We start from the raw sequence: 15,541 nt of genomic DNA on the forward strand, positions 1-15,541 counted from the left end.
TGTTGTTCTCACATTTAACAAAGCTTTCTTTGTGCTTTTTTTGGAACCTGGGTTTTTCAGAACCACTGTAGGAGGCCTTGCACAGATTATAAAGCTTGTTTGGTGCTGAAAGGACGACTGTTACATTGGCGTTATTTCCTATCTTTTTCAGCCTATGTGAGACATCGTGAAGGTACGGTATGACAGCGCATTTCTGCTTGACAGGCTCCGTTTCTGGTGAAGCCTGCTCCTCACCCTCGCAAGCATGTTTGACAGTCTTGAGAAGGCCCTCCGCCACAGATGTGACGACATACTGAGGAAACCCCGCCTTTTTCAGGCAGTCAGCTTGCGCCTGGAAACTACACGAACACTTGTGAGGACATGAGCGGCGAAGCGCATTCATTCGGGTTAATTTTGCAATACCCCTTTTAACTAGCTTGGAGTGGCCCGAAGAAAACGGCAGAAGCGGCTTATTGGCCCTAGGCTCGTACGACCAGCAGACCTGGTCTCGCTCGAAGAACATTCGTAAGTCAAGAAAACACAAGGCGTTGTTTTGCGGCATTTCATGCGTGACTGCGAGCGGTTGTAGGAAACGCGTGAACAGATCTAGTACGTTTGAAGAATCATTGCCAAATTCGCCTGGACTTGATTCTAGAAAGACAACGTAGTCGTCTACATATCTAAACACCTTCTTTACATTTGTGCCTGTTACTAGAAACTAGAAACAGAGCTAACAGGCACAAATGTAAAGAAGGTGTTTAGATATGTAGACGACTACGTTGTCTTTCTAGAATCAAGTCCAGGCGAATTTGGCAATGATTCTTCAAACGTACTTGATCTGTTCACGCGTTTCCTGCAACCGCTCGCAGTCACGCATGAAATGCCGCAAAACGCCTTGCGTTTTCTTGACTTACGAATGTTCTTCGAGCGAGACCAGGTCTGCTGGTCGTACGAGCCTAGGGCCAATAAGCCGCTTCTGCCGTTTTCTTCGGGCCACTCCAAGCTAGTTAAAAGGGGTATTGCAAAATTAACCCTAATGAATGCGCTTCGCCGCTCATGTCCTCACAAGTGTTCGTGTAGTTTCCAGGCGCAAGCTAATTGCCTGAAAAAGGCGGGGTTTCCTCAGTATGTCGTCACATCTGTGGCGGAGGGTCTTCTCAAGACTGTCAAACATGCTCGCGAGGGTGAGGAGCAGGCTTCACCAGAAACGGAGCCTGTCAAGCAGAAATGCGCCGTCATACCGTACCTTCACGATGTCTCACATAGGCTGAAAAGATAGGAAACAACGCCAACGTAAGAGTCGTCCTTTCAGCACCAAACAAGATTTATAATCTGTGCAAGGCCTCCTACAGTGGTTCTGAAAAACCCAGGTGCCAAAAAAAGCACAAAGAAAGCTTTGTTAAATGTGAGAACAACATCGTTTGAGTTACTGCTGTCCTGTGGCAAGAAATACATAGGGCAGACGGGACGGTGTGCCAATGACAGGCTGCGTGAGCACGCAAATAACGTGCGAAGTGGAGGTGTGGGACATGTGGCTTTCCACTGCAGGAAGTGTGGGTGCGATCACATGTATCGCAGTGCACTGCGACAGGAAGGAGCCAGGCACAAACAACACGCGAGATAATTGAAGCGGCGAAGATTGCAAGTTTGGGAGACATGTGCACATAGGTCGGCAAACTCACTCATGAGTCGACTCACTCAGACTCATATCGAGACGTGAGTCTGAGTCTGAGTGAGTCCGGGTGAGTAAAGTTTTGTGAGTCTGAGTCCGAGTGAGTTCGGTTGGGAAAAATTTGGTGAGTCTGAGTCCGAGTGAGCCCTAAGGCAAATATATTGCATGAGTGAGCCCGAGTGAGCTCCACATTTCTTGCCGACCTATGGTCCTGTCTACTCAACTTCAGGATTACTATCAGCCTTATGTCGGCTCACATTTATACTCCCGTGTAGTCCCGCATACGTCAACGTGCTACCGTTCATACGTCAGCTCATTATTTATTGATCAGAAGCGTGAGATGAGGAGGGATAGGGGGAGGAGGTGCCTTGGCCTCCCCCCGCAACTTCTTCATGGGAAGTTACTGATAAAAATATCTCGTGTGAGTCATCTCTTTCATAAAACGGTCCTTATTGAACTACAAGTCAGATAACTCGTATTTGAAGGTACGAGATCAAAAGGTGCTAAGTAGCGCACCGATTATGCAAAATATTGGCGTTAAAGAGCATTGACATTATGGTAGAAAAAGGCTAATTATAGGTTAGCGGACTCATGAGTCGACTCGCTCAGACTCACTCAGACTCAGATCGAGCCGTGAGTCTGAGTCTGAGTGAGTTCGAGTGAATTATATTTTGGTGAGTCTGAGTCCGAGTGAGTCCGGTTGAGAAAAATTATAGTGAGTCTGAGTCCGAGTGAGTCCGGATGAGGAAAAGTTTGGTGAGTCTGAGTCCGAGTGAGCTCTAAGGGTAAGATATGTTTCGTGAGTGAGTCTGAGTGAGCTCCACATTTTTTGCCGACCTATGCATGTGCATTAGTGCACCTTCAATTGACTTATCCAAAAAGAACTAGACTTTCTAAGCAAGGCCCACAGGGTGACTAGACGATAGTGGTAGTCAGGAATGACCGCTTGATCTCTTAAAGAAGAAAAAAATCCGGTATCAGGTTGTTTGATTGCTTATCATGCATACTTATTTGTGGTTTTACATGAAGCCTTCCTGTACAATGCACCTGCGTGCGTTGCTTTTTGTTGTCTATATATATATATGCACCACTGTAGAAAATAAAGCATATGTTGGAAGTCAGCGCTGTGTCCGCGTCGTTTTTCGTCCCTGTTCTTTTGCGCGCTCAAAAATGTCAAACACACACACACAGATATATATATATATAAAATGCTTAACAATTGTGGTGACGTGGCTAAGGACTACGCATTATTCGCAGGATGTTGTGCCTATAGTTTAGGTGCTTACTGATAAAACAGTAGGTTGTCATTACAATGTGAACATGTATGAAATGGCATGAAGTGTTTTAAAACCGATTCAAAGAATAATTTTACGAATCGCAGAAATTTCAGTTTGTTTATAGGATGAAGGCATGCAGACGTGAAAGAGAAGACACAGACAAACCAAATGCTAGCGTTTGAGCTGTCCGCATCTCTTCTGTTTCCGTGTTGCATGGCTTACTTTCTTCTAGAATCAACATTTTTTGTTGTTTTACGCGAGCGGAAATTGTTCTGAGACTCATCTATATAAACTTCGAGTAGTATTTTATTTCCCCCAGAGGAATCGAGTGCAGCACTGTAAAGTTGCTACAAAAACTTGTTGCGGCTGTCATGCATCCACCACAGTGTTCCTGTTTGAGTAAACCCGGTGGAAGTGCCTTGTTGAGTAACAAGAGGTAGCGGCACCAACTTTCGTCGATTGTCAGATAAAAACCCTAATGGTGTTCGCTCTGATTTGAAGTTCTTTTGAAATTCTTGATCAATCTCTATAAAACTTGTTTAGTTTATGTGTATTTGTACGCTGATTTTGAAAATGCAAATATTTTTCTACTATTATATGTCGTGTTAAGTATATCAAACATTTCATGTGCCATGTTAGGCCTGCACGAGTTACAAAGTAAGCATATCACAATAATATGAAATGGGAACTGTATGCAACATAACCAGAATGCATGTCCTAAACCCACTTAACAATAGTCATAGTATGCTGAACATTGACCAGTAAGTGTATGTCTAGCTGGTGATTCGCTCACGAGAGTTCAATATTACGTAACTTTTAACTCAAATGGGTTTAAAACGCGAGTTCGTATGTGGGCTAGTGGGTTCATGAACATTATGCCAGAACAGCGCAGTAAACTCCTTTAAAACTATTGCATACAGTTTTTATCCCCTAACTATAGCGATATGTCGATTTACTTTGTAACTCCGAGTTTGGAAAGGCTTGCTCATCAAGACACATGAAATTTTTATGTGTAAAAACTGCGTTTTCTTCCAGATAATTGCATATTTGAAATCGCCACATAAGTAAACCTAAACTCAGCAAGTTTCATCAATATCGACCAAGAAGAAAAATAAATGCATTATTTGTTGCAGAGTGTCTCATTGAGTACCACGAAGTGGTCACACTGACTCTTGCCAGGGGAGTCATGTACACCACTGTCCTTAAGGACAACGGAGTCAAAGGAACGCTCCAGTGGGGGTCAGCGTTACCATGGCAAAGGGGTCACCCTGACTACCTAGAGGTACTAGCGGGAAATAAAAGGTAGTCACGTAGACTCCTGCGTTGGGAGTAACGTAGACTCTCTGCTTGTGAAGAAGGGAGTCGTTGGTCTGAAGAACGAAGGGAGTCGTTTGACACCCCAAATTGTGAAGAAGGGAGTCGTTGGTCTGAAGAACGAAGGGAGTCGTTTGACACCCCAAAAGGTCATCATATGTGTAGCGAGGCGATTACCACCCAAAGGTAGTCAGTACAGACACCCTTTTTTTTAAGAGTGTAGAATGCGGCAGGAGAGAGGAAAAAAAAGCATAAAAATAAGAGCATGAAGTTTTAAAGCGGAAAAAACCATGAGCGAAGGCAGTAATGAAGACGGTTGGAACGTACTCGAGGATTAATGGCGGCGAAGTTTCTTGAAAAATGATGCCGTTTCTGAGCGAAATCCGAGAAAATAACATTAGGCTATGGAGAAGTTTTTCGCACGCCCCCCTGTTTCTGTTATTTCCTTTTCGGTAATATATTTACGCGGCTTTAAAGTTCTATTCAATGACCGGCTCCATGCCACATCTTGATACAAGGAGGTAATGTACGATGCCTCTACAGATACTTATTGTGGAAGGTAATAAAGGACTTGACTTAGATAGACGGTCACTGGGACTTAATGTTTGCCGCGGAAAGAAATAAAACTCCGTAGGCGGATTAATTATAGCGAGTGCGCTGAATGGGCGTTTCGGTCTTAAAAATATTTTGCTTGGGCTGCATGCTGCTTTTGCCGTATGCTCACTTGATGTTTTTTGTTGAGTTGTTTTTTTTTTTTTTTGATAAATCGCCTTGGTGCTGGTTCTCTCTTATGTGTAGCTTTCTGCCATAAGAATAAACGGTATAAAAAGAATTAGGCAGAAAGGCAAGCGCATACGTTGAAATATATACGTGATGAGAATATTTTTGAAGTGGTTAATTATAAACAACGTAGCTAAGTGTTGTGCGTAAAATTGTATTTTTACCGAAGTGACATGGACTTTTTGCTGATATGAGGGAATATGCTAGTTAATATGCAGGAAATGAAATGCATTTGTTATTTTGTCGCACGAATTTGATGTTACTTTCACCTTCCCAGCGTGAAGAAGTGGGCCGTTTTTCTAAAAAAATAGAGGGTAACCTAATGTTAAACGTAATGGAAACTAATGCTTCAAGATCGGTGCCCATGTAACCAAAAAGAAAGCAAACAAACAAACAAACAGAGAGGCAGAGACGAAGATAGACAAACCTACAAACAAGCAACGCATACACGCACACAGAGAAATGAGAAATTGGCATTCTTTCCCGCGTGTTTGTTTTGGGGGTGTAGGCTTCCTCAAACATCGAAATCCTTCTTGCACAGCATATTTCCTCAATACCGTCGCCCAGGGCCAAGGTGCTTTCAGTAAAACAACCAGCGTGCGTATAAGGGCAGGAACGAAAAAGCGCTAGGAAATGCGTCGACCGGGACGACGGTATGCGATTATATTTCATATCGCTGTTATTGTCGCACGAAAGACGCAGTGAAGGACGAAATCGGTGGGCAGCGTGTAACGTCGCACGGCTTTCAGCAGCAGATCGGGTCTCGTATTCACAAAAACCTCTAACGCTTCAGTTATTCGTAAGAGAAAATTTTCAACCAATAGAGAGCTGGACGTGGCATTGCCGTAGGCAACTGGGCAATGAAAAGGTGGCCTTACGAACGAATAGCTTCGCGAATTCGGCCCATGTCTACGGTGCATAGCATTCTTTCAACGTGAATGCTATTTTTGCCCATGGTATACTTTCCGGTTATAGCAAGGAAGGCAAAACAGCGAGGATAGGTATACTGCGCTTCGTTTTCTTCACAAGCTGCGTTGATAACCGGAAGATATTGCGACCCCCTCGTTATTGTAGGTGGTTCCTAGATTTGGTTATGGCGTATTCTTTAATAGAAGACAGAATACGGATGAGAATTTGTTTAGTTTCATTGCGTTTTGCGTTAGACTAAGAGGATCGACTGCTTGTGACACTTTAGCGACATTTCATTGCGAAGGCCCAAGAGCCTCATGTGTTGCCTTCGATCAGCACCATATTTAGCAATGTTTATTAAAGACGATAGTCTTTCTTGGGGAACTTAAACGGAGAAATTTTGGTCTGTCTGTCTTTCTGTCTGTCTTTCTGTTTGTCGGCACGTCCCTCGATTCAGCCACTCGGCCAAAGTTGAACCACTTGCCCAAGGGCCAGCCGTCTTGAACTGGTACGTCTGTTCATACTTGTGAACGTTGTCGATCAAAAAGTAAATATCATGCATATCTGAGGTGCAACATCACTAGGTAAGTATTAGGTGGCGTGTTCCTTTAATAGAAAATGCATACATACGTAATTTTAAGGACCCTAGTTTCTTAAGCTGCGCTGAAAATGCATAAGAATGGAAGCTTGAGCGAGTTGGTATGCGTTCATCTTTGTTGAAACAGCGCTCACTAGACGACGACGAAGTAAAAGAAGGCACAGGACAGGCGCTGCCTGTCCTGTGCCTTCTTTTACTTCGTCGTCGTCTAGTGAGCGCTGTTTCAACAAAGCTGAAAATGCGACTGCGCTGAAATTTGCCTTCCTCCGTGCCCTTCGCACGAGCTCATTGTTGTGTTTCGGTTTCGATTCTGTTGCACTGTACGAATGCCATGGGTTGGTGTTGAAAAACTTTAGTTTTGAGAAGGCCAAGAAGGTGAAAAAAAATATTTAAAAAATGAAAAAGCAGCGTTGTGGGCGGCCTTCAGGCTGCCGGTTGTGGGCGCCGCTCTGGCGTTCCTGTTTTACCCAGGCGACGTGTAAATAAAAGAGTGTGTGGAGAGTACTCGTTGAGTGCGGACGTTTCTCTGCTTCAGCGCTTCGCGCCAAACCACGTTTTCGGGCTGGCTGGCGTCCCCGCCGGTCGCGTTGGTCACCGCCGGTCTTCGCCTGCTGCTGCGCCGGGACTACCAGCACGCAACACAGCACTCATGTTTCCCGACGTATTGCCAGATGGCGTCCATATCTCACACAGCGCCTCTTCTATCGTCTTTACACGACATTTGCAGCGAAGCACGCAGATACGCGGCCAATTTTTTTCTCTATACGTTAAACAATGGCGTTCTGCTGTTGATAGCAGTCGTGCGGCTTCAAGTGCAAACTGCATGCAACATACACACTCCGACAGCCTTAATCTAATAATGAGCAAGCAAAATAAAACAAAAGTGTGTCATTCTTTGCAGCGTCTCATGTTTGTAATGCTGTAAGGTTAATAGCGTTTGCTCCGCCTGGAAGGTTAATAGGTTGTCTGCCGCTTTCGTTGCCTTGATTCACGCATCGCGTTTGGGAAGTAAAGGACACAATGACTGCCAGTAAAATAAAGCACGACAGGACCACTCCTAACCTGTTGTTGGACATCTAGGAAAAAATGCATCACGTCTGCACGACGCACGTGCAGCGTATGCGAGCAGCTGTTTTTTCTCGTCCCACTGACGAGACTCGAGAAACGTTGCACTTCTTATCAGCATCGTGTCTACGCCCGGCTGTCAGCACGAAGTTTTCCTGAGAAGACGACAGCTGCGCCATTTTTCTGTGGGAATTCCAACAGGAGTGATAAAATGAGGTGCTTGACACCACTGCAGAGCCACGGAACTTATGACGAATTATTCAAATCATTCGGAAAGCTAAATTGGCTAAGTTTCCTGTTCCATTTTAATGAAATGATCAGCCGCTTGAAACCAATCACAATTGTACTCCTGAATTGCAGAAGATGTTGTGTGCGGCGACTGTTGCAGTACGTTGATCAATTGTTAGCCGTTCCTAATGCACGTTCGATTGTTCATTATTAAACGGAACTCTAGTGAAGAATGAGCCTCACGCCGTTTGAAACAGTTTTTATAGATCTCAGTATACGCACGCTTGCGCGTGCTAATTTTATTCACACGTTATAGTGGGAACATTTCACTTGTTGTAGCAGATGCAGGTGAGCTTCCATTTGCCTCCGCAGTATCCTCCCCGGCGGCCGATGCTCAGACAATGCTTGTGGCAGAAGTCGCTGATCGGGCAGCCGAAACCGCGGCCTGCAAATGAGGCAGCGTCATTTGTTGAGTCACGTTGGTGCGGCAGTTCCCATGTAGCCCGAGTTTTATTTTAATGCAAAGGAAGATTTCAAGAGAGTATTAGTTCTCTCTTTCCTCCTTCTTTTCTAAATTCTTTCCCTCCCCCTCCCCTTGTGCAGGGTAGCAAACCGGGTGCAACCTGGTTAACCTCCCTGCCTTTCCTTTGCCTTTTCTCTCTCTCTCTCTCTCTCTCGTAAGGCGAAGGCCTCAGATGCCTCATCAAATGCGAAAAGTGGCCATCGGTGTTAGCGTCAACACGAGTGATACCAGCAATCATCTTGCTATGACGTACCATATGACGTCATCATGACGTCGCAGGTCGAAAAAATTTCTGACGTCATTATGACGTTGCTATTGCGTCACATAACATGACGTTACGTGATGACGCCACCACATGACATTGTCACTTGGTCAAAAGTGGGCCGATCCCTGAGGCACTGCAAATACCACGTGAGGTGCAGAAAGCTTCCAATGCCTCTGATCCCGGAGGCAGTTCAAAAGCACGTTAGATATACAGAAAGATGTCGGTGGAGGCGGGGCGGATCAATACAATTCACTTAGAAGAAGAAGATGGCTTTCGCCTTTTTAGGCAAATGCATAAGGTACCGTGCGCGTTTTCTGCTTTGGTTTTCAACCGTGAAATTATTCAGGAAGGCTGACGGCATCTATACATTTTAGTACGGTATGTGGTGACACTGGGCGCTCAGCGCGACTATTATTCCCAGCTATGAGCTGCTCTGCAGCCATCTACCTTATGAAATGAAGTATCGGAGTCGCGATGTGTGCATCTTCATTCGTGTAGATTGTGTTGATATTGTCGCGAGCTTTGATTTTGACGCTTGTTTGATTGAAGCTGAGATTGAAACTGGGGAGACGGTAAACGTGCACAGACTACATGCCGGATAATACGGAAAGTTCCGTAGTCACATAGCCCAGGTATTGGTTGCACAGTGTGGGGTACACATCACAGTTCTTGAGACACGGCGCCGCATACTGACAGGCCTGTGCTTTTAAGAGCGGAGCTCTCTAAGTTTTACGTTGCGCCGGGTAGTGCGAACTGGAATTATCGCCATCATGAACGGTGCGCGCTCGCTCCGTCCTCTTCAACTTCTGCTTCGCTCCCACAACACGTGCACCGATTTGTCCGGTGTGGAAAACAATAACTATGATGGGTCAGTCTGTTACCCAACTAAAAATCCCGTAACAACAAGTCACGCGTCTAAAAACCACGTAACATCACGTAATAACTAGTCACGAAACTAAGAATCACGTAACATCTAGTCACGTGACTAAAATCACGTAACATCATGTAACTAGCGACGTGACTGAAAATCACATAACACGCACATGACTGAAAATCACGTAAAATCACGTAACTACTTGCATGACTGAAAATAACGTAACATAACGCAACATATAGTCACGTGACTAAGGATCACGTAACATTTAGTCGCGTGTCTAAAATCCCACCACAGCGCGTGATAGTTAGCCACGTGACATGCTCCCACCATTAACCACGTAGCAGCTAGTCACGTGATATGTTTCCTCCAAAAACCACGTAACAGCTAGTCATGTGACTAAATCGCAACGTGATGCAACGGGTAGTCTCGTGACAAGTCTATGCAAGTCTAGGCAAGCCTAGCCATACTTAGTATTGCTAGCAATAACTTAGCATCTCTAGCAAAAGCTTGGCATTACTAGGGAAGCTTACCTAGGTCGAACACTTGCTCCGCTGGTGGTTCCAGCCTTGCTCCACTAGTGTAAGCTGCGCACTTTTTATAATTCGAAAACGCTGCTTGCCGAACAGACGTGAACGAAGCATCCTTATATACACTGCCTGACTTATGTAGCCTCTACTTCAACACACAGTACTAATGTTCCTGTCCTCGTATAGTCCAGTATAACCTGAATGAATTTCGATATTTCCTATTGTAATCAGTCAGGGTGTGTAGCTCGAGTACACGTTTGGAAGCCGGCAGTGGAGAAGCGAGAGCCGACTCTGCCGAATCGATTCTGCTGAATACCGCGTTGACCCACAGTTTCCCTCAGATGCCAAGCCACGAAAAGTCGCTTCTGGCAAAATCAATTGCCCCGAATATGTTTTCAACCCTGACTTCTCCCTGAACTCCGAAGCTGGTAATTCATATAAATGTATACGTTACGATATACTTACGGACTCGAAGATGCGCCTCTGCATTGTCGTCTTCAACTGCGGAAGTCATGGCCAGCATGGCTGCATGCATAACAGGCACGTTTTGTTAGTTAGCTGAATAATAATCTTGCTTATTCAGACGCAAAATGTTTGAAATTTGCAGGAGCTAGCCAAGTAAAACGATGATTAAATGTAATATTAATTTACTCAGCCCTCCAGTCAGCATACCTTTCGACACGCGACATTAACGCGCCAAATAAATGTAATTGTGCGCGGGATATTGAGAGACGTTATCGCTGCCTCACTGTTCCTGCGAAACTACATTGGCTGATGTGGGGAATTGTTTTCCCATTACATTAGGATATGGTGACTAACTAGGACGACGCTGTGGCGGTGCAGTGAAATATACATATAAGTGCGTTATGTGAAAAAAGGGTGAAGTAATATACAAGCGGCAAATTTTACTCTATGTATGTTTCATGGTGTTGTGCAGGCCACCGGGTCAACAATAATCAAGAAATGTTATGCAAGTTGGCGGTAATAACACCGCATGCGCTCGCTGCTGCTGTTCAGTTGATGTTGGCGCCTATGTACGGTGCCGGCTACTCCTTCTAACAAAATATAGATACAGCGCGTCTAGTATATGGGTCGTCTCACCAGCCAGCAGTCCAAGCAGAAACACGAGGGAGAAGTACTTCATTTTGGAAGTCACGTGTACACCAGTACCTGCAGAAGATTGTGGTAAATATATATGTAACGTTAAAAAATCATAGCGCATATGTATTATAGCGAAGCTCTCTATAGGGCTATGGGTTGGAAAAAAATGGAGCAGTCGGTGAGTGCTCAGAAAGTGTAATGAAGGAGGAATGCTAGCATACGCTGTCGCGAACGGTCTCCAGGCTGGTGCTTGTTTCTCAAGTTTTTGTCACCATATATAGGGATGATAACCGCCGCAGCATGAGTCGATACATATAAAATCCTTTGGGTGTTCTTAATACTCTTTAAACTAACGTCAATGAAGAAAAGGTTGAAGCACGCATCTCTTAAATGTGGTGTTAAGACAAATCAAAAGCTACAAGAAAGGACACTACGATATAGCTCCCAGCTCGTAATAAACACCGGGGCCGTGCGTTTCAGCTTCACTGGTTAACAACCTGTATGGAGTTGTTCTTGTTGTTCTTGTTCAACTTCAATTGTGAACAAAGTTATCGGGCCGTTACGTTTTCTTTTTCACTGCAAATCTCGATGAAGTTTTCTGCAGACCCTGATTCAAAGACGCGCCTATTGGCAAAACAGCAACAGTGCTTAATTCTTCTGCCCCTCGAAACAAGTAGCATTTCTAAATGTCTAAAGAAGGACAGTATAAAAAAAAATAAAATTAAGGCAGCTTCGCAGTAGTGGTGCCAAGCCAAGCCTGAAGGAAGTGCGGAGCTGGACAGCCTCCTTTGTTTTTCTTTGGTTTTCTCTTTCGTTCCTCCTCTCTTCCTTTCTGTTTCTTTTTCTCCGTTTTTTCTGTCTTTTTTTTCTCTTCTGTTTATTTCTATTTTCTTCCTATTTTTCCTTCTCTTTCTCTCTCTTTCTATTTCTCACTTGCTTCCTATTTTTTCCTATTTTTATACGTGATTTTGCCTGCATTACGCCAAGCGAGGACAGCATACTACAGCATCCCGGGCCTCTAAGGTGCTCCGCACTTGATATCATCATCAAGGCGCTCGAAGAATAAGAGGAAGAAGACTTCTCCTCGGCGCGAGCGCGCGCTAGGTATGCTACACATGGCTATTCTATACGTGTTTTTGCCAGCGTTACGCCAAGCTACATGATACGACGACAGCATACAACAGCCCGGGCCGCTAAAGTGCCCCGAACTTGAATAGAACATATTTTATGTAGCACAGGATAACGAAACTGTTTCGCGAACGAACTGAGCTCATGCTTGCAAGAGCAGGGACAGCCCGATGTGCACTTACCAGCGGAGGCTGAAGCTCGTAGGAGGAGGTAACAGGCCTTGGCAACCATTTCCTTTTAAACAGTCCCTTATCATTTGGGGATGGGAACGCATCCACATGCGGAAGCATAGATTAACCAATCAGCGGGACGGAAGGTTACGCTGTCATTGAAGACACCTGCGGTCGAGATACGAACACAAGATACGCCACACAAGATGCTGGTCTACTGGCGTGGATTGTCGGAGATCATTTTCATGGTTGATTTCGGCCAGGAGGTCATTGATTGCATGGAGGACAAAACATCTGCTGAACTGAAGTGTTCTAGCCGCCCATTTCGCACACCTGACGATGTTCCGAAGTTATCCCGGACACTGACGTTGCAACTGCATGACACAGGGGACTGCACTCATTGCTGCAGACGCAGTTGCGTTGTGCTTGTGCAGCAGAAGAGCAGAACATCTGCTAAAAGCTCTCAGTTGTTGACATGTGGTACACACTCAGCAGCGGTGGCCACCAAAATAACCCTGTTTGCGCCACGTTAGACGAAGTTGCTTGTGCGCGTTCGTTAAGCAATTATAAAATCGACGTAGTGTAGCATTGTGTTCGCGAACAAAACGAAGGTGGCGTAAATGGATCTTGCTTTTTTCAGTATGTACAATAGCTATATTTTTCAAAAAGGAAAAGAAACAAAGAAAAACAACGAATTCAACGTGAAGAAACCAGAAAGTCTATATGTGAAAAAAAAGACGGCAATGTACCTTTGCGATCGGCTGAAAACAATTGACAACACGGTAAAAAAGAACAGCTGGCGACTATCGATATTGGCTAATGCAAGAGGTTTCTACAGTCCCGAATCGTGGGGACTGATCGTCGTCAACGCGCATGGGCATTCCCCCCCCCCCCCCCCCCCCCCCCAAATTCGCTGTTGTAAAGACGGTGCTTTTGGCGTTTTAACATGACCGAAATGACATCATAGTCCCAGAAATAGTTGAAAGCACTTGACGTCGTTTAGTTCTGACGCATGATCCAAACTAACGCTCAGGGGGCGCACCAGCAAGTTACTTGCTATTTGCCTGGAAACAAACAAACAAACAAACAAACAAACAAACAAACAAACAAACAAATATTTAAGATACGTATTAGCGCGAACAAGGAAACGAAGACGCGAGAAAGAAGTTGGGATTTCTTGTTGGAGAGGGCAATGAATTTTAATGCATAACAATTGAAACAGCACGCGCAAACCAATATTACAATAAGCGCGTTAAATGGCTTCTGAGAAATTCACTGGAGAGATAGAGAGAAATACAAAGGAAAGACAGGGAAGTTAACCAGGCTGTATACGGTTTGCTACCCTACGTTATGAGAGGGGTAATGGGCAGAAAAAAGAATAGAGAAAGCAAGGAGGAAAGATAGAACAAGTGACACGCGCACAAGATGTTAAAAGATGTCAAAAAACGCTAAAGAGAGAGATAATAAAATGAGAGGAAGGCTAGAGGGTGTGCTACTGGCTACCAGCAGCAACACGAGAACAACATCTGTGAAGATGCCTGAATAAAACGCAAGATAGTTAGTCGTGGGAAAACGAAAGACGAACGAGTTATGGTTGACTAGAACGCGTTATTTCGTTCTTATGTCCGCCTGCACTTGCAACGCCAGCATAACTAGGGCTTTCCCGCTTAATTTGAGACTTGCACGCTTCTTCGCAACCACTTAATTGCCCTTCCGAGATAGGACATTAGAGTTATCACTCTAGAAGCCATTTTATCTCGCAATTTATTGTTCGCGCTTCATTTTTCTTGACTGCAGCTTCAATGACGATCTTAAAAGCCTGAACGGTGTACGAGCGCACGTGCCACACGATGCAGTTTCAACAGTGCCATCAACAGCATCTCAATAACGTTGCAATAGCAGTGTCGACGTTAAATGTTATGGGCTCAGGACCAGTGCTCTGCCTGGGCCCTCAGAGAGGGCATAGAGGCAGCGGCAACAAAAAAAAATATATTTTTACCCATCGGAATCCGCGGCCAGACTTATCTGTCTACAGCGACGGGGCGAGCACGATGCTCGCCCCGACAGTGAGTGCACTGAGGCCACTCATCGTCTTCTTTTTGCTTTGCCAGGCCAGCGCCCCCATAATAGATATCCACCGGTTAACCCGCCGGTATTGTCTAATTTCTTTATTGTACCCGTTCTGGGACGCTCCGCAATGATCCCTGAGCGGTGGAGTAAAGAACCCTGGAGTAATAGAAATTCGGGAATGCAGAGAAGTACCGGGGTAATATCAAGCACGAGGGATCCTTCAACTACGTATACATTTGGTTCAGTATGTATGGCTACTGCGGTTGTTTTTTTTTTCTTTTCTCTAACGTACCGAGTCCTTTCGCAAGTTTTGAAAAAGCGTTTCTTGCGAAATGTGACCCGCCGCAGATTTGTCCAGGCAACTGTCAGCACGGCGCTAGTACCTAAAATGCCGAATAACAGAAGCGAGAGGTGCGCCCTCCATATAAACGAACGGTCTGATAGCCGAATTGTTCCGACATCACAATTCGTGGAGCGTATATACTGCCTCTGTGTGTAGGTTCGTATGGATACGGGAGATTGCAAAAGCTATATCATGTGGAAGTGCGGAGCAAATGCCGAACATTATGGTATATAGATGGAGGCTATCTGTTATCACGCTTGAGATATACCGACAAAAGAAATGCGTCGTTCGTCTAGACGCTCTTGTTTTTTAAATGACCAAACCCATTTGTGCTCTGAGATGGACGTCGCACAACTGCACACGTCAAAACAGACTTAGCAATGTCCATGGCCCGCCATTTCTTAAGGCAGTTCATTTTACGTCTTGCAACGCTTGCCACGGGAGGCCGACGGGGTAATAAGAATCGAGTAAGGCAGTAGCGTGGCCAGATATACTAATACCTCAGACAGTTTGGGAGAAGCAGAGGTTTCCTGCGTGAATTACTTATGATGCATGCCAGAGTCCTCGAGTGAGAAGAGCGTTCGCAAACGGCCGGCCGTTTAACGGAAACCTCTACGTTCTATGGGAGGGTTATGAATGGAACCTTCAGCCTCGAACGACCTCCCCAGGGAAGCAGTCAATAAAAGGACGTGCGAGAGCAATCAAATGCGAAGGT

At 45.0% G+C, this 15,541-nt stretch overlaps 2 protein-coding genes across 4 annotated transcripts in view; both read right to left on the reverse strand.

Annotated features, from left to right (window-relative positions):
- Nucleotides 1–15,541, reverse strand: part of LOC119390442 (nuclear factor NF-kappa-B p110 subunit) — a 402,969-nt gene that overhangs the window by 28,911 nt on the left and 358,517 nt on the right. The window lies entirely within an intron of this gene.
- On the reverse strand, nt 8,120–12,489 carry LOC119390461 (defensin-like). The gene is made up of 4 exons (XM_037658085.2): nt 12,426–12,489; nt 11,116–11,184; nt 10,480–10,539; nt 8,120–8,267 (listed from the first exon to the last, which is right to left on the reverse strand). Exons 1-4 carry the CDS (start codon nt 12,472–12,474, stop codon nt 8,149–8,151), a joined length of 297 nt encoding a protein of 98 aa, XP_037514013.1. The 5' UTR covers nt 12,475–12,489; the 3' UTR covers nt 8,120–8,148.

This window comes from Rhipicephalus sanguineus, chromosome 1 (genome assembly GCF_013339695.2).
Source record: "Rhipicephalus sanguineus isolate Rsan-2018 chromosome 1, BIME_Rsan_1.4, whole genome shotgun sequence".
Taxonomy (NCBI): Eukaryota; Metazoa; Arthropoda; class Arachnida; order Ixodida; family Ixodidae; genus Rhipicephalus; species Rhipicephalus sanguineus.

What these genes read in the sequence shown, in the direction of transcription:
- LOC119390461 (XM_037658085.2), bottom strand. Translation starts at nt 12,474, where the DNA reads ATGGTTGCCAAGGCCTGTTACCTCCTCCTACGAGCTTCAGCCTCCGCT. An exon ending in ACGAGCTTCAGCCTCCGCTG is followed by an intron (nt 11,185 to 12,425) that starts GTAAGTGCACAT and finishes AATCTTCTGCAG; the next exon opens with GTACTGGTGTACACGTGACT. An exon ending in AGAGGCGCATCTTCGAGTCC is followed by an intron (nt 8,268 to 10,479) that starts GTAAGTATATCG and finishes CCTCATTTGCAG; the next exon opens with GCCGCGGTTTCGGCTGCCCG.